Source organism: Dendropsophus ebraccatus, chromosome 3 (assembly GCF_027789765.1).
Source record: "Dendropsophus ebraccatus isolate aDenEbr1 chromosome 3, aDenEbr1.pat, whole genome shotgun sequence".
NCBI classification, from domain to species: Eukaryota; Metazoa; Chordata; class Amphibia; order Anura; family Hylidae; genus Dendropsophus; species Dendropsophus ebraccatus.
Window position 1 is genome coordinate 38,905,066 of NC_091456.1, and position 23,130 is coordinate 38,928,195.

At 42.7% G+C, this 23,130-nt stretch overlaps 1 protein-coding gene across 3 annotated transcripts; it reads right to left on the reverse strand.

Annotated features, from left to right (window-relative positions):
* Positions 1 to 1,058: 1,058 nt before the first annotated feature.
* Positions 1,059 to 19,327, reverse strand: LOC138787037 (rab5 GDP/GTP exchange factor-like). 3 transcript variants are annotated; one of them, XM_069964138.1, is made up of 9 exons: positions 19,229 to 19,327; positions 17,709 to 17,932; positions 15,197 to 15,345; positions 12,798 to 12,943; positions 11,158 to 11,227; positions 7,312 to 7,447; positions 6,860 to 6,951; positions 4,386 to 4,642; positions 1,059 to 1,672 (listed from the first exon to the last, which is right to left on the reverse strand). In XM_069964138.1, the coding sequence occupies exons 2-9, from the start codon at positions 17,927 to 17,929 to the stop codon at positions 1,361 to 1,363; spliced, it is 1,383 nt and encodes a 460-aa protein (XP_069820239.1). In that variant the 5' UTR covers positions 17,930 to 17,932; positions 19,229 to 19,327; the 3' UTR covers positions 1,059 to 1,360. The 3 variants fall into 3 exon arrangements, with proteins under 3 accessions (XP_069820239.1, XP_069820240.1, XP_069820238.1); XM_069964139.1 differs by lacking the exon at positions 19,229 to 19,327 and adding an exon at positions 19,187 to 19,220; XM_069964137.1 differs by lacking the exon at positions 19,229 to 19,327 and adding an exon at positions 19,124 to 19,166.
* Positions 19,328 to 23,130: the final 3,803 nt, after the last annotated feature.

Below are 23,130 nucleotides of genomic sequence, written 5' to 3' on the forward strand. Positions count from 1 at the left end.
CAGACAGACATTTCAGCAACTAAACTCAAGGGTTAGTCTGGTTTGACCAGTACCACTTCTCATAAATCTTTTAATAGGTGTGTAAATGTCGATGTAACTTACCCACATTGTGAGGAATCTCATTCGTCTGGTTAGAGAAATATAAAGGTATTGACCACACTGAATGCTGTAGATTTTTCCATCCAGATTTACAGGCTCCAAGTCTACACCATATTTTGTGGGTTTTGGTGCACAGTCAATGAGATAAAGATTTGCAGATGTGTATTTTGCTGTGCATCTATAAGTCCCGTAAAAGCATCAATGCATACAGGTCTCAGTATTACGGTACAAACACACTGAGCTTATCTGCAGCGGATTTCTCACTGCGAATTTGCAGCGAGACCCGCTTCAGATCCCTGCCCTGTACACTCTATGGGCAGATAAACTCGCAGCAGGATGGACATCGCGCTGCGAGTTTGTCAGCAGCTCGCCCCGTTAACCCCCCACCCCCAGAGCATATACATCACCTGGTCTCTGCTCCGGGGGTTCCCGAAGGTCCTGCTCAGCCAATCAGTGTGCTGCCCTGCCGGGAGCCCCAAAGCGAGATGTAGTGGGGAGAAGTTGATGTATACGCACAGGCGGCCGGGGGGGGGGGGGGGGGGGTTAACAGGGCGAGCTGCTGATAAAACCGCAGCGGGATGTCCATCCTGCTGCGAGTTTATCTGCCCATAGAGTGTACAGCGCAGGGATCTGCATTGGGTCTTGCTGCAAATTCTCTGCGAGAAATCCGCTGCGGATAAGCCCAGTGTGTTTGTACCCTTAGAACAGAATTCAGTCAGTGGGTAGCAAAATCTGAAGCAGATTTTCTGTAGTTCTACATACACAGCGGATTAGGTTAATGTGAATATACTAGTAACAACCGTTCGGCAAGTCCGCTTATGTTCGTCTGAACCCGAATGCTCTGCATTTGATTCCCGACGACTGGAGAAGTTGGATGCAGCCCTAAAGAGTCATGGAAAACGTGCACAAGGACAAATCAAAAGTCGGATCTTCACCAAAACATGAATATATTCAGTATAAACAATAAAGTGATTTATTTGGCAAATTTTTAAATAACCAGAATTATCTTTGTCATTGTGAGATTAGCAAAATCTTGCCAAAATCCCTATAATCTGATTAGATTAAAAGCAAAATATTTCTTGTTGGATTACATAAAACATCTTGGTACCTAGTAGAAACATATAAATACAGTAAACAGTTTAATAAGTGTTTTTTTTAGAAAAATCCTTCATCAGTTTGCTCAGATTGAACTAGGTCAATAACAGCTTAGTACAACCTGCCAACATCTCCATTTTGTAAAAAAGAAAAGTCACTGGAGATATCATACACAACTACTTGGTGAAGCTTTGCTGTCTAGAGGGAATCTTCGGATGATTTCCTGGATTTCTCCCTGTACAGACAAAGGCCAGGCTTCCACCTCCTTTCCCAGGCACGTGGCTTTTTGGAACAGACTATCCTGTCGTTGCTGCAGTTCTCCCAGGAGTTCCTTGTTTTTCTCTATTTGCTGCAATGTGCTTATACCGCTCCTTGAAATAAACGTTGCATCTGAACCCTGCATTAACCGATTAAACTCTTCTTGTGTGAGGCCAAGAGATGAGGCCTCTAGACTCTCAATAAAGGAAGCCGCACAACACTGGAAGAGAAGCACAAAAACCATTGTAACTGCAGAAAATAAATGTCAGGGCATATACTACATTTGTGCCTGATCATCTGTCATCTGATCTCCATGGACAATCTGGCCAAGGATATATTTTTTTTTTCCCAAGGAGAAAGGGCCCCAAAGGGAAATACAAAAAAGTAGATGCACTTAGCATTAATATATCCAATCATTTCTATAGAAAAGAACAGAGGGACATCTGATGACATCATTTAGGACCATCATGCAGTTTTTTGACATAAAGATATCCCAGGAGATTTAAAAATAATGGTCCATCTGCAATACGGGAAGTCGTAATGACGTGTAGGAAAATTTATGAACGTTAAGTATTGGTATTTATCACTTTAAGGTCATTTCAGTATGAGCCGAAACATAATTACCAATAGGAGATATGTATACAATATTGATATGACATTGTGCACTGTTTGCTTCATACACTGGCCAATGACATAAGTACATGCTCTTGGCACTTGATGTCTTGCTCGAAGCAGTCACTAGTCACGCAATTTATACGTGATCAGCAATAAACTGACTGCAATGAGTCCTGCTATTTAAAAAAAAACCAAAAAAAAACAGCTACCGTGTTTCCCCAAAAATAACACAGTGCCTTATATTAATTTTTGTTCCCAAAGAGACACTATGGGGGAGATTTATCAAACATGGTGTAACATGAAACTGGCTCAGTTGCCCTTAGCAACCAATCAGATTCCATTTTTCATTCTTCACAGACTTCACAATGAAAGGTGGAATCTGATTGGTTGCTTGGGGCAAGTGAGCCAGTTTCACATTACACCATCTTTGATAAATCTCCCCCTATGTCTTATTTCTCAGGAACACCACAGGGAGGGAGAGAGGTGAGTAGCCCATAGGAGGAAGGAAGAGAGGGAGGTGAGTTGCACAGGGAGGGATGCGAGCAGCATGGGGAGGGACAGCTTTACTTTCGGGGTGGGGTGCCTTATTTTTAGGGGAATGCCTTACTTTGGGCTAGTTGATAGACTAGTTGGGGGTGTCTTGTTTTAGGAGGATATCTTATTTTTGGGGAAACACGGTAGTTCCAATAGAGGAAAGGCCCAAGTGGTGGACACCGCATTATTTCTAATTTTTTTAAAATTTAAATACTTTTATTAGACAATTCAACATACAAACATTAAAAATCACCGATCCATGTCTAGATACAACCGCTATTTTGCTACATCTTTAACCATATGTCTTCTTTGACGTTCCACCTCGTGACAACACAAAAGAGAATTAAAGTGACACTGTCATCCTCTGTGCATTCTGACATCTTTACACAGGTGTAAAGGGTAAATTTAGCGGTTTTCATACCTTATTTTATATCATACGTCATGGTGCTTGTTCAAGTAAAAAGTCATCTTTTATCAACAGCAGATTGTGTTAAGTGGGCGGGGCCTCACGGCATTAGCGCCACTTGGCCCCGCCACCTCGCCGGCCATTGGAACAGACTGGCCGAAAGGTCTAGACCCCACCCCCTTTTCGCCGGCCAACCAATGGGTGTCAAGGGTGTCGTTGTGGGCGGCGCTAAGTGGCACTAATGCCGCGAGGCCACACCCACTTAATACAATCTGCTGTTGATAAAAGATCACTTTTTACTTGAACAAGCACCATGACGTATGATATGAAATAAGGTATGAAAAACGCTAAATTTACCTTTTACACCTGTGTAGAGATGTCAGAATGCACAAAGGGGGTGACAGTGTCACTTTAACATTTCATTTCTCCTCCCGGAGGATGCGTATCCGTGGACGCCAGCTATTCAGTACATCTCCTTAGCCCTTACCATCTACTATTTGTAATTTAAAACTTCATGTCCCAGCCGGTCTCCTCCACTGAGCAGGGGGCCGCAGGAGAACAGAACCTGCCCCTACCCACCCGGGTGTCCCACTCGTCCCCCAGGCACCTGCCTCTACCGGACCGAGAAGGAATGCAATCCCCAGCGTCAGATAAATATAAAAACAAAAACTAAAAAAAAACAACAACATCATAAACCATATTTCTCTAATGTCCAGTCCTATACATACTTCTTTCATAATGCATACCATTTAACCCCATCTAGGAGCTCAGTCCTCCACGGTACCGAGCCACCAGTGGAGCCTTTCCCAAACAATCCAACAACACAGCCCACATATATTATATAGACTTTTGGTGTTACTCTGGGGCAGGCTGTCTGGACACCAACAAAGGAACCCTTCATTGCTCCATCTCGCCCGCTCCAGCTTATCTCACATTGATTCATCCACCAACGGACCTCCAACTTAAATAATAATAAATAAAATAATTAAAAAAAAAAAATCACACAGCATAGTAACCCTCCTCCTCTTCCTCCAGCCAAGACAGGCGCCAGAGCCTCACAACCTAGGGCCCCGAGTCATGAGAAACAGGTCCAGACCCCCACAACCCCCCCCCCCCGTGATCGGAGACCAGCCACGACTCCTGTCCACCAACTCCATCATTTCTTATAGGCGTCCAGGAGTCACCCCCTCCGGTTACAAGTAACATCTCTCCTGTTTCACTTTCTGTATATTAATTGTCAAAATTGCCCAGACATGATCTTAATACTACATTTCTAAATTTGTAAATGTAAATAATGAGCAAAGAATAAAGGGAAGAAGAGGAGAACATCCCATGTTCTTCATAGTACACACTGCAGAGATGTTTGCGGTATACTCACAAGGTTGGTAAAATAGTATCCAGACTCCCCCGCTATAAGTCTCTTGGGATTACAGAACCTGGTAATATACTGTAGGTTTGACCACAGACGTGGTGGGTTTGCCTTCAGTGTACTATATATCAGACAAGACAGTAAATCATCAGCTGTGGCTGGCTCCTTCTTAGAGCTTTGTATAGATTTGTAAAGGGAGTTACAAGCTCTAGCCACACAGGTTAGCTTGTCTTGGGGAGCTCTTTTGGAATCCATTTCTATCAGTGCTGTAACAAAGAAAACACAAAAGGATCAATGGTTTTCACAATAGCAGAAAAAAACATTATAAACTGAGGACAACCATGTTAAGGCAGGATAACAGACACAGACAGGAAAGCTCTCTAGAAAGGATGCAGACAGAGCGGTTCCATCTGTAGCCATGTTACAGGAAGCCAGGAAACTCTCCTGTTTAAAGTGTAACTGTCGTTAAAAAGATTTTTGCAGGCGATTTTAAGAAACTTTGTAATTGGGTTTATTAGCTGAAAAATGCATTTTTATTATGAAAAAGCAGTTTGAAGCCTTCCCCCAGTCTTCATGGTTCTCTTATGGAGAGGGGAGGGGTTGAGGGAGATGAGGCACCAAAACAGGACAACAAAGAGTTAATTTACAGCTACATCACCGGGCTATCTCCTTTGAAGTCAGCACTGACCTCTCTGACCTCTGAATACAGCTTTCACACAGGTCCTGCTGTGTAATACTTTGTTCTCTGCTGGCGACTAATCTCCCTCCTCCCCCCTCCCCTCTCCATAGATTACACAGGGCTCGACTGATGTAAAAAAAGAGTTGAGATTTCCCGATAATGAGCAGTGAATGAGAGAGAGAGAGAGAGAGAGGAGGGGGGGACCTGGGGAAAGTCTTTTTGAATGCAGATAATGGCATATTTATTTAATAAACCCAATTCCAAAGTTTCTTAAAATCGCCTGGACTATTGATTTCTGGGGGAAAAAAACACAACAGTCACACTTTAAGGTTTGTAGCAATTTGCATAGACCTACAATAGCACAACAGTACAGCTGTGCTTCTGGTATATTTTGTATTGTGTGAGAATTAACATATAAATCAGGCCATGGATATTAGAAAATAGTTGGTGAATGAGAATTTCATTTCTATAGGTGCTTCCAAATCTTTAATCTCTAGACCTCTAAATTTGTTTTTATGCTAAATCTGTACACATTAGCTGAATACAGGAACAGCATAGCTCACCCCCTTCCCTCTGCTCTCTGTCTCAGACATTGGGTACAGCATCTAGTAAAGCTATTTAGAGACATAAAGCACTGGGTACAAGCATCCGGTAATGCTCTTTACTGATCCACAGCACTGGGAGTTAACAGCAGAGCTCTGCTATTCCCTGCTGCTGCCTGATCCCTGCCAGACTGCCCAGCTTCTCTGCCTCTCTTAAAGCTATATAGAGACGGAGAGCAGGGGAAGGGGGAAAGGGGAAAGGAAGGCGAGTGATGTTGCGCGCATACAAAGCTAATGTATGGGCAGTTTAAAGGGGTACTCCAGCCAAAAGCTTTTTCCCAGTAATTGAAACACATTACAAAGTTATATAACCTTGTAATATGCTTCAATCACCTATCTGCCCCCTTCCCTATCTTTCCCCCCTCAACCCCCCGCAGGAAGTGAAGTAAACTCATTCTTACCTAATGACTGTTGACCCCAGGCTTTTCTGTGGAAGCCATTTTGTGACAATGACATCATCTGCATAGGCCCAGCTTCCTGGTTTGGGGTTTCCCATGATGCACTCAGTGAAGTCTAACTGACTCTTTAGAACTGTTCGATGGCTTACAGCTTGTTCAGCCTATCAGACCTGAGCAAGGTGAGACATCTAACAAAGAGAGGCTGGCCTAACAGGGCTTAGACCCGCCTCCCTCTTGATGATGTCATTGTCAGAAAATGGCTTCCACAGAGCAGCCTAGCGTCAGTAGTCATTAGGTAAGAATGAGTTTATTTCACTTCCTGGTGGGAGGTTGAGGGGGGAAAAGATAGGTAAGGGGGGCAGATAGGATGCTTAGGAGGAGGGTTATGTGCCTCATCTTCCTCCTTGGCGCCCATGCCACATTGTTAGCTGGGGTAAACACCGCTCCGGAGCACCCTTAGGAGCACTGTCGCGTCATCCAGCCCCCCACTTATAATTATAATCAATGGAGGGGGAGAGCCGGATGACGCTGCAGTGCTCCAGAGCAGAGTTTACCCTGACTAACGCCAAGGAGAAAGGTAACCTTCCTCCTTAGCGTCCCCGGTGCTATAGGCGGCTAGCAGCAGGTTAGCTTTGTCTAACCTGCTGATAGTTCCCCTTTAAATTCGGACAGTTTAGAAAACCCCTTTATCATACTTGTCCCTCCACTGGTGGGACAGGATAAGCGGACGCCTTGTAACCTTGTAATTCTACTAATTTCATATGACATAAGGAATTCTTAAGACAAATACAAGTTTCTACTCACCAGTCACAGCACAACAGATCCCATTCTTCACTTCATCACTCTCTTCCACTAGTGGGAGTTGAAGCATCCTTTGCGTGACCCAACTCAATGACCTAAAACAGAAAGGTGATCATAAGAAACACTAACACCGGAAAAGGGTATCAGGCAAATGACATGAACTGGAGATCCGAATGTCTTCTAGGCTTCCTATAGTGAAATATTTTTCTGTCAATTCCTCTAGGTCCACAACCACATGCAGGAACCCACAGGGAGTCTCGGGTTTCAGCTGCGTTACTCACTGATTTTACACAAAGATCTCTATTTATAGATCACTCATTGCACCATCTGTTCGAATCATCATGGCTTCCAGCGAAAACAAAATAAGATCAATACTCTAATGGCCAAGCATCTGGGGAACAAGCAGTAATACTAGATTTAGCACAGGCTTGGAGTACAAAATATGGAACACTTACTCGATGCGCTTTTGTAGAGCGAGGTCCTTCTGTTCATCCTGTGAACTATTCAGGCAAAATACAGACTTATAAAGTCGCGTCATCACCAGCTTCTCAATATTATCCAACAAGCGGTCCTTCTCATCTGACATGTGATCTACAAGGTATAAAGTATGAGGAATACTGAGGTCCTAAGACAAGTCATGGCGGCACACAATTATATACTGCATGACACCACAGATCACTACCATCCTTACAACTAAATATGCCCACATTACCAGAGACTAATATGTGTATCACAACCATAGAAATTGCTATTCAGAAACATATTGGTGGTCCCAGACATCCACATTCATACACTAAATATTGTACCATTTGGGGACTTTTCTAGTCCTCGCTTGGCAGCAGCTTATCTCAGATGTGAGAAAAGAATCTGGCATTTTGAAATCTAACATGCCCACTTTTTGTTTTCCCCAACATCTACCATCAGCGGAGAGTAAAGAAGGCCATAAACCTTCAATAACCGAATGAGCTGCACAGCCAATCTATCCTGTGTTCTCCGGAGCCAGAGAGCTCTCTCCCCGAACAAAGGGGTCATGCAGTAATTTTCCATCACGCCTGAGCCCTATATAACCACTATAACCACTAACATCATCTGCCGGTGGAAGATTGTGAGAGACCCATTCACTCATGACTAAACCCCATACACATGAGGACCTTAAAGTGTACCTGTCGTTTGGAAACACTTCTGACATGTCATAGAGACATAAAAAAAAACATGGTGACATGGTACACTCTGTTTGATCAAATAGTTTGATAACATCCTCATTTTTTAATAACTATAGAGCAGGTTTTTATCGTGTGTGCCTGGTGGAGTATGTACTGTAAGCACTTGCACCTGTAGGTTGCTGTTGCACTTTCTGTTTTTTTTGTCTGTACTTAAGCCACATGCTGCATGCAACCTGCAATGTGAACAAAGGCAAAGACGTGCAGGCCAATTTTTTCTTTGTTTATGCCATTGAGACATGTCAAAAGTTTTGATCGGTCCAGGTCTGAGAGACCCGTACTGGGCAGAAGAGGACACGCTGCAGTATGGTCAGTGTCAGTGAGAGTCGGGCTGCCTAGACTTACATTAGGAGCCCGACTCATCATGTGACGCAGGGCCTTGGTAAAGCAAAGGGAGCTTAAAGAACAGAACTCTCTAGTGGACATGGTCAAGCTCTTAATGGGCAAATAAACACATGGACACTTCATCTCTTATTTACAATGGTCAACAGAACAGCACAATAAAGAGATGCCGGTGAAATGTTCCCTTGACAGATGGAAACCATTTATTGATTTACAATCCACAACAGCTACAGGGGTGAAACCTTTGAGTATGTAAACCACAATGGCAAGGGACAGTCTATGGACTGCTAGTTGTACATGTACAACTACCTTTTAAAAGGGCAACTATAGTGAAACTTGACCAGACTTCTCTTTTCAAATCTATTCCTGCTGCATCAAAAAACCTGAATGTGGAAAAATTCAGGAACTTTTCAGCCCATTTCACATTTTGTTATGTTATGGCCTGGTACTAAAACAAATAATAAAATAAAAAACAAACAAAAACACCCCCCCCCTTAATTCAGCACTCAATACCCCATTAGGACAGATCGTTAGAAATCTTTGCCGATTTATGGAAAAGGAAGAACTAAAATATTGCATTGACATAGGTAATCAGATCCTTTACTCAGTAGTTAGTTGAAGCATCTTTTACAGCCTCCTGTCTTCTTGGGTTTGATACCACAAAGTTTTCACACCTGGAATTGGGGATTTCCTTTTATTCTTCTCTGCAGATCTTCTTAAGCTCTGTCTAGTTGAATGGGCACTGTTGGTGGTCAGCCATTTTCAGGTCTCTCCAAAGACGTTCTAAGTCAGGGCTCTGGCTGGGCAACTCAGACATTCACAGAGTTGTCCACAAGCAGCTCCTGTGGTCTTTTGGCTGTGAACTTAGAGTCATTGCCATGTTGGAAGGTGAACATGCAGCCAAGTCTAGTGGTCCAGAGAACTCAATCAGGTTTTCATTAAAATGTAATACAAAAGAATTGATGATCCAGCGGTCTGGTAAAATCGGAAAACTTTTTATTTGTAATCCATATAAAATTCAAACATATAACACCATGATGCAACATACCACAGGGCTACATGTGAAACGCTTTGAACGCATGCGTGTTCTTCATTACTGATAACATAGCGTTAAACACCAGGCAACACCAGAAGCAGACCACCGCTTGAATTCAATGGGCTACCCAAATGATCTAAGACTCGTTCGGGTGGCCCCTCCCGCTGCTCCCTGCTTGTGCGTGTTATAGTACAGGCAGCGAGTGGGGAACAAGGAGGAAGCAAGCACTGTGCTGACAGGTTGGCACTCGCTTCCCTTGGATTAGGACGCAGTGTAATACACCCATGAGATCTAATCAGTTAGATTATTCAGCAGCAGTGCACAGGGGCATGTACAAGGGTGTGCACGGCCGCTGGCCAATCAGCAATCACCATCACAGGACCAGTCTGTGCAAAGCAAGGGGACAACTGACATTAATTCCTGAATTAGATTTTTTTGCTGTTACTAAAGACCAAATGGCCTTAGTGACAGAGCATCAATTGTCGTTTTCCAGTAAGTAAGACACCTAGTAGCTTAAAGAGACTCTGTCAGTAGGTTTAGACTGTCCTTCCTCAGGATAGCATAAACTAGTGACAGAGAAGCTGAACAAAATGATGTATTACTTACACTGTTCTGTGCAGCTTATTTGGAGATATCCTCCTGAATAACATGGATAAGTAGCCCTCTACATTATGTGCGTGAGCCCAGTAGTCCTGGATATTCATGAGAAGCAAAAAACTCTGCCCACCAGCCACAGCCCATAAAAAACAGCATAATACTGCCACCATCACCATGCTTCACTTTAGGGATGGTATTGGGCAAGTGGTCTCCTCCAAACATGAAGCTTAGAATTGAGGCCAAAAAGTTTAAATCTTGGTTTTATCAGTTCAGAGAATCTAGTTTCTCACAGTCCTTTAGGCGCTTTTTTGCAAACTCCAGTTGGACTTTGATGTGTCTTTTATGAAGGAGAGGCTTCTTTCTAGCCACTCAGCCATGAAGCCCAGATTATTGGAGAGATGCAGTGATGCTTGATCTTTTGGAAGTTTCTCCCATTTGCACACAGAAACTTTGGAGCTCAGACAGAGAGACCATTCATTGGGTTCTTACCAAGGCCCTTCACCCCTGACTGCTTAGTTTGGAGTGGCAGAAAGTTCTAGGAAGAGTTCTGATTGTTCCAAACTTCTTTCATTTAAGAATTATGTAGAACACTGTTTTCTTGGGGACAACAATTTAGCTGCACTATAACTTCCCTCCTCCAGATCTGTGCCTCCAAATAATCCTGTCTCTGAGCTGTACAGGCAGTTCTTTCCTCCTCGCGGCTTGGTTTTTGCTCTCACATGCATTGTCAGCTGGGAGACCTTATACAGACAAGACTGTGTCTTTCCAAACCCTGTCCAGTTAAGTGAATTTACCAAAGGTGACTCCAGTCAAGGTGTAAAAACATTTCTAAGATGATCGAGAGGAATAGGAGGCCCCCCAGAGATAATAGCCAAGTGTCGCAGCAAAGGTTTGAATATTTATATCCATGAGAAATGCTACTTTCTCTTTTCTTATAAATCTGCAAAAAATTCTAACATTCAGTTTTCACATTCTCTGGGTTATTAGATGCAGAATGATGGGAGGAATGCAATATAAATGTTTATTAACATAACAAAATAAAAAGTGGTCTGCAGACTTTCCAAATGCATTGTATATAGCACTGGATATATTGGATATTCTCTTACCAGGGTAGTAGCGAACAACTTGTTGGTAGAAGCTCTGCACTTCTTCTGCTTTTTTGTCCACAGTTACAGTCTAGAATACAAACAGTATTTGTAAGTAACAAATCAGTTCTTATAAGGAGGGCAACATTACGAGGACACAATGGATCCTTAAAGTGACTCTGTACCCACAATCTGACCCCCCCCCCCCCAAACCACTTGTACCTTCAGATAGCTGATTTTAATCCAAGATTTGTCCTGGGGTTCGTTCGGCAGGTGATGCAGTTAATGTCATAAAAAACAACTTTTAAACTAGCAGCCCCTTGCCCTTTGGCCGTGGCTTACATTGTGTATGCATTAGGCTGGCACACCCTCTCTGTCCCTCCTCCCCACCCTCCTCATCATTAGGAATGCTCCAGGCAGATTGCCTCCTATTCATCAGCTGTGTGAGCCCGGCACATAGGCTGGATGGTTAAGGCACCTGTGTAGTTTTCACTGCAGAGGAATAGGAAAAATGGTGAAGAGGGTGGGGAGGAGGGACGGAGAGATTAAGCTAGCCTAATGCATACACAAACTAAGCCACGGCCAAGGGGCACAGGGCTGCCAGTTTGAAAGTTGTTTTTTATGACAATAACTGCATCACCTGCCGAACGAACCACAGGACAAATTTTGGATTAAAAGCAGCTATACGAAGGTACAAGTGGTTTAGGGGGGTCAGATTGTGGGTACAGAGTCGCTTTAAGGCATTACTGTATTAACTTTTTACATGTCATCCAACATATCAAGAGTTACTGATTGCACCAGGTCTCACTCCTGAGAATTGCTGCGACCCTGAGATGCACCTGGGGAGAATGCGTGGCAGCATGCATTTCTTCCCAGCTGTCAATCAAATCCATCACGAGAGTCACAAGCTGCTGCACACTTCCCCTGGCTGTAGCTTGGGATTGCAGCGGGTCTAAGTTCCAAACAAATTGAAAAATGTGTAATAAATATGAAGGGAGAGTACACCTAGATAACGCTAGGATGGCATTCTGAAGACACCCTGCCGATTCCAAGAAATGGCTGACCACAAAGAGGATAGGTTAACACCATCTGGACATGTCTTGTGTTCTATAAACCCTTCAGTGTGATAAAATTTTGCTTAAATAAAAGGCCTGACACACCATCAGGCTGAATGGTGTTTGACCTTGCAACTTGTATGCATTCAGTTATTACACTTCTCCCGCCATGATGTTATTCATCTAGAAGCATGTGATCCTTTTGCCTGAAGTATATCAGACTCTTCTGTGAGAACCTGAATATGTCTTTTTAGAAAAGTAGGAATTCCAAAGACCGAATCGTCTTCGATCCCATTGTGACGCACTTGGTTGTCTCAGTGTTGATACAAGGCTGAGGCACCACTGTGTCCACTGATCAGCTGAGGGGGCACTCCCTGGCATCAAGGCCAAGACCGGGAAGTGCCATTTAACAGGACTGGAAATTGTGAGAACACTGGTGGTGCGGGTGCAGGGAAAAGCTCTTTTTATAATTGTTTTTACCCCATCCTGGCTACTTTGATTGTAAAATTCTTTATTGGTTTTACTGCAGTGTGTCAATATTATATGTAGGCAATAGAGCAGCTGTTTGTGGAAAGTTTACATTTTCTGTAGTTACTTAACACTCACCTCAGCTTCTTGCATCCGCTGAATGAAATTATTGGAGGAAGTCAATAATGGTTGTGCCTCTGGACTGCGGAGAGCTTTGAGAAATTGTGAAAAATCTCCTCCAGCCAGTAAGAGAAGACAAGACCGAGAAAAGTGCAATACCGAGCCTGTAAAGTCATCAAAACACTGAGTAAGAATTATTATTATTATTATTATTAGGCATTTTCAACTTCTACAGTTGATTGATTAATAAAAAAAAAATAAATCCCCAGAAATATAAAGTATCCCAATGCACAATACTACATAAAACAACAACGTTATAGGGAAAAATATAAACAATTTTTATTATTGCATAGAATAATAGTTAAAATACATATATATCACAATAAAAAAGTTTCAGACAGGACACAAAAAGACCCCACATGTAGCATAAGAAAGGACCCCAGGACATACCTCCAACTAAATAACCTATGTACCATATACAGTCACTATGCAGTATTCCCCCGAACAAGCAGCCAGTCCCAGGTCCATGACCCGACGTACATTTTGGGAGAAGCTTGCAGTAGTGAAACGTACATCGGGTCTTGGCCCTGGAACTCTCTGCTTATTACTATTGCTCACTGACAGGCCTGTGGCCAGGCTGGGTGTGGTAGAATTTTCATGATATTGTAGCTGACTTATATCCTTATTGCATTAGCTAGACTGTTACCCTTTTTATGCACTTTTGCACTTTATTTCTGGTTACAGGTCCTGTTTGTATAGCTATAGGGGGGAATACTGCATAATGATTGTATATGGTACATAGGTTATTTAGTTGGAGGTATGTCCTGGGGTCCTTTCTTATGCTACATGTGGGGTCTTTTGTGTCCTGTCTGAAACTTTTTTTTATCGTGGTAAACAGACCCAGGTTTCTGGGATCTGTAGTTATATATTTATTTTAAGTGACTCTTATTCTATGCAATAATAAGGATTGTTTGTATTTTTCCCTATAACGCTGTTGGTGTTTTATGTTACTTCTAGAGTACATTCACTTGAACATGTTGTGGATTTCATGCAATTTTTCAGGCAAAATCTAGTTTAGTGAGTATAAAGGGCACCCAATACTTTGATAACAAGTATTTCATTGCAGTTTTTATAGTGTGTTTAAAAGAAGAAAAAAAAAACACAGTATTAAAACCTGCTGAATACATGCTTTTATCTCCAAATTTCCTTTTGTTAAATCCATAGTGAATATACTATGTGTGCACATACCCATAAAAAGTATTTTTTACACCTTTATACCACTTTAATGCAGTCCGTCAAATTTCAGTCATGGTGTCAATAATTTTACTGGACTTTATTTTGTTGGCGTCTCTCGTGCATTAGATCCACCCGCTTTGTTTTTCCTTCTTTTGTTCCCAGAGTAGACAAACAAACCAAAAACACAAGCAGATGTGAACCCAGCCTAAGTGCCCTATTACATGGCCCGATACTGAGGAGCAAGCAAGCGCCGACCTATCAGGTCAGCAATGGTTTGCTACTCGTTCCCAGCTCGCTGTCTTTGCTATTACACGCAAAGACATTGGGCAGGGAGGGCTGCATAGAAGTGGCCCATTATATTACATGGAACGATGGCCAGCAGACTTTTGTAATTGTTATTGTTGTGATAGGTCATGTTTTAAGGGTGCTTTTACACAGAAATCTGACAGATTTTTGAAGCCAAAGCAATGAATGGATTTGAAAGAGGAAAAATCTCAATTTTTTTTATGGCCTGTTCCCTGTTTATAATCTATTCCTGGCTTTGGCTTCAAAAATCTGTCAGATAAATGTGTCTGTGTAAAGGCACCCTAAGAAAACAATCAGCTGACATTGTGCATGTCAGCTGCACGTTGCCTTTTAACATGACATATTACACCAGATGATTACCGTCCAGAACGGCTGATAATCGACCAAGTACAGCCGATGATCGTTTGCTGTAATAGGGTCCTTAGTAGAGATGAGTGAACCTGGAGCATGCTCGAGTCCATCCGAACCCGAACTTTCGGCATTTGACTAGCGGTGGCTGCTGCACTTGGATAAAACCCTAAGGCTATGTGGGAAACATGGATATAGTCATTGGCTGTATCCATGTTTTCCAGACAACCTTAGAGCTTTATCCAAGTTCAGCAGCCGCCACTAATCAAATGCCGAATGTTCGGGTTCGGATGGATTCGAACCCGAACCCGGTTCGCTCATCTCTAGTTTTTAGTTTGTGTTATGGTGTCTGTACCAACACACCTGTGCGCATATAAACATAAGGCTAAACAACATTCACATTTTACAGCAAAAAAAATATGCCTTCTTGAATAGTTGTAGTCATGATTAGTAACTAGATGAGCGCAACTCAAACATACATTGGAATGTATAACCAAATAAATGTTTGTATGTGAAGAGTGCTTTACCTGTCGCAGTTTGGTATGGGACTGAGGTAGCCTGATCACTTCTGACATTGTTACTGGAGACATTCTGAAACGTATCTATTCTGTTCAGCAGCTGTGTAGTCACATTCACGTCAGGTTTAACCTGCAGATTTCCTGTGTGATGTCTAAAACTGAAGAGAGGATCAGATCATGTAAGTATATAAGCTCAGAACATCATATAAGCTCATTGGGAGAGATTGAACATGGCAGTCTTACAGTAATGTCTTCTGCTGCCCACAGCAACCAATCACAGCTCTGCTTTCATATATTAATGTGCTCTGGTAAAATGATTGGTTTCTATAGACTCCAAAGATTATTCTTACTGCCGCAGACTGTTTGATAAACACCACCCATATCATAATGCATAGCTTGGTCATAATCATACTGGTTCATTTACTCAGTCTTAGGGTGTCTTTACACAGAGAGATTGATCTGACAGATTTATGAAGCCAAAGCCAGGAATAGATTTGAAAAGAGGAGAAATCTCAGTCTTTTCTTTATGACCTGTTCCCTGTTTATAGTTCCTGGCTTTGGCTTCAATGGTCTGTCAGATAAATCTCTCTGTGTAAAGGCAGCCTTATATTAGAACTATAAAAGGCCTAACCCCTTGTTACTTTCCACCTTACCTTGATGAATATGTAGTAAGGGTGACCTTTATGTGAAATCCACAGGGAAGTCACATGGTCACAGATGATAACCGGTTATATAACAGACTGTTCTGGAACATGTTTGCTTTTTAATAAAACACATTGGTTCCCTGCCCTGAATAGCTACACAACATGTGCACTTAGCTCTTGTAAGTTACTGGTACGTAGGAGCAAGTAGGAATAGTATGAATAATCAAAAAAAAAATGTCCCCACAGTCAGGAAAGTGGAAATTCATTTTTGGTGATCCTTCAAAAAAAATACAGCTCAGTCAAAATTAGTATCTAACAAAAGAATAAAAACTAGTGGTATAAATAATAGAATTGTTCAACTTGTAAGTCAGGTTAGTCCGTGTTACTGCTTATGGAACATACACAGTTTTGTAACCTAGATAAGTGCCAGACTTCTGGATTCCTTTCATGTGAGGATGGGCTGTCTACAGTGCACAACACCTTAAGGCTATGTTCACACAGTATTTCCATCAGTCTTTCGGTCAGTCTTTTTTCAAAACCAGGAGTGGGTTAAAAACACAAGAAAATGTGCAAATCTTTCCATTATAATTTTGCACTGTCAGTTCCACTCATGGTTTTGGTTGCAAAAAGACTGATCAGAAGACTAACGGAAATACGATGTGTGAACACAGTATTTTTGCAACCATAAGCAGGAGTGGATAAAAAAAAAATAAAATAAAAAAAGGCTATGTTCACACACTGATGAAATTTCGTGGATGGCCGTCATTTAATGGCAAATAGTTACTGTTTAGAGATGATCGAACCGGGTTTGATTAGCGGTGGCTGCTGAACTTGGATAAAGCTCTAAGGTTGTCTGGAAAACATGGATACAGCCAATGACTATATCCATGTTTTCCACATAGCCTTAGGGCTTTATCCAACTTCAGCAGCCACCGCTAGTCAAATGCCGAAAGTTCGGGTTCGGATCGACTCCAGCATGCTCCAGGTTCACTCATCTCTACTAAGGACCCTATTACAGCAAACGATCATCGGCTGTACTTGGTCGATTATCAGCCGTTCTGGATGGTAATCATCTGCTGTGGCATGCTCCAGGTTCGCTCATCTCTATTACTGTTATATTAAAACAACATCTGTTGTTTTGAAATATGGGCCATTATTTTACGTTAAATAACGGTCATCCACCAAATTTCAACAGTGTGTGAACAGAGCCCTTCTGTTTTTTTAATCCATTCCTGCTTATGGTTGAAAAATACTGAGCAAAAATACTGTGTGGGAATATGGCCTAATAGTGCACTTTCAGTGTATTTTTCAGAAATGACTATTGAGCAGAACTGTGCACGGTTATTTCTGTAATGCACATCTATTTTGAATCTGGCGCCAAAACAGAGCTCTGCGCGCTCATTCTCTCTGCCACATACAGAGGAACCTTATGAGACAGACCATCCTCTGTGCCTCTCCGCTCAAAGAATTGACATGTCAATTCTTTGAGTGGAGAAGCTTGAAAAGCAGAGGCACGCAAGCCCTCCCATTCAAACAGATAGAGGCAGGATTTGGCGCCCAGTGCACGAGAGGTTTCTGCACAGAATCTCGGCACTGATTCTGTAGTGTGAACGGGGCCTTAGGCTGGATTTACTTTTTGTCACTATGATATAAGCAATCCTATTGCTTTAGTTAGTATGCAGACTTTGCTATTACTGGAAAAGCATCCATAAAAAAAAATCTCAGCATTGAAACGACCAACCAGTAATGGATTATAACAATATTGATTCAATCAGGGCAGAAAAGCAGAAAAGTATATATGTAAATGACAAAATCAATTCCTCCAGGATGCTCTTAGTGTAATGAAACAAGGATTTTGTTGTGGGGTTCAAACCTACCCGTCTGTGAGAGGTCGGGTCTGCTGCCTGTGCTGGATCCAACACCTGGAGCAATACCCATGCCATGCTGGATTACCATAGAATCCACAGTTCTTTCTGCACATCTCTGCCTGGTAGAGGAACCCTTGGAGTTGGAAGGAAGCATTGTCTGTGCCAAAGTGAGGGAGATTCTGATTTGGATGTAAGGGTATGGCTTGGTCCTCTGGCGAAGCAAAACTCATAATCTGTGGAGGAGAGGGAGGGGGGGGGGGGGTTAGAGGATTCTTCAAATCAACTGGTACCAGAAAATTATACAGACTTGTAAATTACTTCTATTTAAAAATCTCAAGTCTTCCAGTACTTATCAGCTACTGTATGTGCTACAGGAACTGGAAAAATGAATGCAATAGCTGCTGACTAGCAATCTAATGCTGACTGATTCATCAGGTTTCCAATTTTACTGTTCTTACAGTCAAAACTATTGGAAGCCATCACAGAAAGTGATAGACGTTAAAGGGGTACCCCAGCGAGGGGGCATTTTTTTTCCTGGGACCAGGGGTTCCAGCGGCGGGTCCCGCATCCTGGGACGAGGGGTTCCAGCGGCGGGTCCTGCATCGTCTGAGTGGACTTGAAACGGATCCCGCCTCCGTCCCTGACTGGCTGAGCGTACCTGAGACGTCACGCTGCTGGAGTACCCCTTTAAGGCTATGTTCACATCCCGTTTATGCCTTCTGAGGCGTGGATGTTAGAAAAATCTCAAAATGGGGCGCGGACGTATCATACAGAAGCATCGGCCCCATTCATTCAAAGCCACTAGCTATGTTTAAGGGGTTAGTCATCCAAAAAAAAATTCTTTCAAATCAACTGGTCCCAGCAAGTGATTGAAATTTGTAATTTACTTCTATTTAAAAAAAAATCTTAAGTCTTCCAGTACTTATCAGCTGCTGTAGGTCCTGTAGGAAATGGTAAGTTTTCTATCAGGATTTCGTACAGTTCTGGACAGGTCCTGACATGGATACAGGTGACAGCAAAGACACCACTTCCTACAGGACATACAGCAACTGATAAGTACTGGAAGATTTTAAAATTTCTTTTTAATTGAAGTAAATTACAAATCTCTGGTACTTTCTGGTATCCCTGTATGACAGGAGGCTGTGCACCTATCACAGGGGTAGGGAACCTTGGCTCTCCAGCTGTTGCAAAACTACAACTCCCATCATGCCTGGACAGCCAAGGTTGTTTGGTCACCTGACACTCCATATATAATACTTGATAGGTGATACAGGGTGTAAATACAGTGTTATGGTGGGAATGTACTATTTCCTGTAGCTTCTGATCGCCCCATAACAATACTCTGTGTCCTAGCCTCATTGTAAGGCACAGCAGGGAGAGGAGCGCTGTATGGGGGCAGGAAGGAACAGAGCACAGCGATATACCCGGCCATTCATAGTGAGGACACGAGCACGGAGATCCGCAGCCCCCCCAGTCCACCCACCAACCTAAAATACCACGCCGATCGCTGTCACCACAGAGTCACATACCACAAGCCTCAGCTGATCACTCACTTCCGGGTCAGCGGCTGCCAAAAGCCGGAAGAACCTGGCCCGGAAGTATCCTGCCGTTACTATGGAGACCAGAGTCACGTGTGTAACGCTCAGACCCTAGAGGGAGAGCGGGATCCGCTCCGCTAGGAGGCGATAGAGGGATGTGGCTGGTGCTGGCTATTGTTGTGTATGAGACACACGCAGCGCTGGGCACAGGTCTCTGCCAGATGTCTCTGCCATTTTGGCAGCTTTCACATTTACAGAAATGGTGGTCGCCAGGGGCACGTGATGAGTGACGGCGCCAAGATGGCGACACGCGTTACTCCACCGCCTCACTCGGTGCCGGGGTTGTAGGATAGGATGGCGGGTGTTATACATGTATTACTATGACTGGTTTCAGCAGTGCCCAAAGAGTGACATAACAACAATGTGTGCACAAGGAGGCGAGCTAAGGGGGGTAAGGGCTCCATCACTAAAGTCCCTATGCTGAGCAATGAATAGAAGCCGAACAGAACTCCTGTAGAACAAACACTACTCACAAAAAGTTTGGGATATTTGGGGCTGATATGGTTCCCTGAACCGCTGTATACAGCTCCTACAGCAGCTGCGGCACCTACCGACCGAGGCTGCAGCAGTTGCTGTATACCCCCAAAAAAGCAGGGGGGGGGGGGGTGACAGGCAGTGGTGAGGAAATAGTCATCTGGGCGGCTCCCCACCGTATCTAGTCACTGCTCTCTGCCGGTCAGCATGCTCGGAGGGGATGATTGACAGGCAGAGAGGCCAGTAAGGTTATTTTTATTATATTCTTTTATTTATGTTTGTGTTCGTTATTTTTTATTTACATTTCCACATTATGTTCTTTACATTATATTTACATCTTTACATTATATTCTTTACATATACTAAGGGTAAATTCACATGGGCGCAGCAGCGAAATCCGCTGCTGATCCTATGCCAGTGACTTCCAATGGAGATACATACTCGCAGCAGGATTTAAATCCCGCTGCTAGTATGTATGTAACAACGGCCGTACTTTGTGCTGGGTGGAACAATGTCTTACTTTCTATGGGATCCCGACCAGAGCGTATACACATCGTACACGCTCTGGCCGGGATACCATGCGGACCCGCAAATAACTGACATGTCAGTTTTCTGCAGCCTCAATTCAGTGAATTGTGGCCGCAGAAAGACCTGTCAATTCACACAATGAAGTGAGCGGCTCCGGGCGCTTGCTTCATTGTGTGCAGCAGGGAGCTCTAATGCGGGGGCGCGCTGATGCGCCAGCATCAGAACCCTGCGGCCGGAGTAATCATCTTTTATTAAAACTGTTAAGGATAAATTTTTATGTTCACCTGAATCTATGGAGACAGGTCCTCCCAGGTATAGGATGGTTTCAGATTAGAGTTAGCAGCTTCAGTTCTGCTTACAACTTAAAATTACAGACACAGACAACTGATGTACATATCAGTAACATAAGTTTGGGAAGTGCCCCCTTTATTGATTTGTGTTAACTTTTATAGACAGAATATGGGGTGGTACTACTCATGCGCAGTGGATTCACATGAAATACATAAACTTTTAATACAGGCGGGGTCTCAAGTCACAAGACACATACATATCACACTCTGATAGGTCATTCCATAGAGGGTCAGCAGTTTCCTGTCCTGCGCAGTCAGGCTGGCACAATGTGTTTTTTACCATAAATTGTTTATATATCAGTGTCTCTTCCTTGCTTGTGTATTGTGGCTGCGATGTAAGTTGAATGTTCTGTGCTCACTGGCGTGCTGCCAGCATTCCTCTTCTTCTTGCAGACTTTCTTTCTGTCAGGCTCTGATTACGTTCTGATTCAGTGACCTCTATATATAGGTGTAGTCCCACAGGTACAGTGTAAGCAGGTAGAATCACATCACCTAGCCTTATCAAAACCTGTCAGGTGCCTTTTAGTAACCAATAAGCACTTTCCCTTGCTGCCAGTAAAAGACTCATGCAGACTTAGGCTACATTCACACATTCAGTAACTCTGGAAAAAAGTGGCTGCATTTTTTGCAATAAGTGGAAAGGTGATGGTTAAATTAAGGTTATCCGAAATTTTTGCGGACATTATGGACATTACCTTCACGACATCTGCAAATTTCAGATGCTCCCATAAACCTCTATGGGTGAATCTGTGCTGTAATTACGGCCCTTACTAGGGCTTGTCCTTATTTTTTGCGGATCAGTGAAACACATTACGAATCCATAAAACTACGTACATAGACATGAAGGGGTCCTAAATTTGTCTATAATTGTTGATCCACAATTATGAACAAACTTTCTGAACGTGTGAATGTAGCCTTAATAGCAGCGGTTTTAGCACACTAAACCCAGTGTAAACACGTGCCAGTGGTTTAATGTGCCAAAACTAGCAGAAAGGTTTCCATCAAAAAAAAAAATTCAGTACAACACAAGAATTTCCAAAGAGATTTGTCAGGATTATGCTGCGAATTCGCACGATAACAATCGAATCCGAACAATAATCGTACGTGTAAACGCTGCGAACGATCAAACGACGAACGAGAAATCGTTCATTTTGATCTTACAACATGTTCTAAAATCGTCGTTCGCAAAAAATTTGCAGATCGTTCCGTGTAAACAGTCGTTTGCCGATTTAACCAATGTGTGAGATAGGCTGAAGGGATTGCAAAACGAATTTCTGTATGATATATCGTACTGTCTAAACGCTGATCGTTATGGAAAAAATCGTTACTCCGACATCGTTAATCGTACGATCGGGCCAATTATCAGTTCGTGTAAACACAGCATTAATTGCCATTTTCAAGAGAAATAACAAGAATGTAAGCATGCAACCAAATACTTTTCTGGTAGGAACCCCGGTCATTTACATGTAGATTAGCAGCAGTACTTCAAACAGGAATTATCTTTTATTTACAGAGCAAGTTTACCACAAAATAAAAGCTATCCAAGCTAAGCATCATGACTTGTGGGCTTTGGAGTCCCAGCGTATAGCCGACCAAAGTAGTTTTCAGTGAACAACAGAGAACAAGACGGTGTATGATGTGTAGGAGACCGCACTGTACAAACAGAGATACTCTTGGTGACAATGCAGTCATCGTCTTTGTGTATCTGATAAGCGACCACTATTCCTCTAGCTGAGCTTTTCCCTTTCCTGACAGAGAATCCCTGCAGCTGTCTCAGAATAACATTAATTTCCTTCCTGGACATTAGCCTGGAGCCGCCATAATGCCATGTAAGGATGAGTAGAGCCCAAGGTTAACCATCTTCGCCTGGAAACATCTTGAGATATTTGTTTGGATAATGGAACTTCTTATACCATTACTAATATTCCATATCCATGATATCACAATATATCGTAATCAATAAAAACACTGTAATACATACTACTCTTAAAGGGGTTCTCCTGTCCACAGCAAATTAGGAATTCATTTACTGACTTAATATATGATCAATTTTCAGGTCTATTGACATGTCATGCAATCTGTGATGTCACCAACTCTTCCTTCTAGTAATTTCCTAATCTTAACATTGGCAACAAAGTATACAAGCCCATCGGGGAGTACTCGGGCTGAGGTACTGCATGTGGCAAGTATCATTTTTATCATTGTCGTCAGTATTGCAATGTGAGGGAAAGAAATGTAAAGAAACATTATTCTACCTTGTGTTTGGTTAACAAGATAAAGACAGAACAGTACAGGCACTGCTTAGTAGACCCTGCAGAGTATGCAGCTCTTGGACAATGTTGTCTATGTAATGGTTAGTACCAGAGAGTAAAGGGAATCTGTTGCTAGGTTAATCTCGCCTTAAATGAGGGCAGCATAAACTAGTGACAGAAATGCTAAACAGATCAGTGTATTACATTATATCATTTTGTTTAGCTATTC

What these genes read in the sequence shown, in the direction of transcription:
- LOC138787037 (XM_069964137.1), bottom strand. An exon ending in ACCCGACCTCTCACAGACGG is followed by an intron (nt 15,346 to 17,708) that starts GTAGGTTTGAAC and finishes TCCTCTCTTCAG; the next exon opens with TTTTAGACATCACACAGGAA. An exon ending in AGCGGATGCAAGAAGCTGAG is followed by an intron (nt 11,228 to 12,797) that starts GTGAGTGTTAAG and finishes TTTGTATTCTAG; the next exon opens with ACTGTAACTGTGGACAAAAA.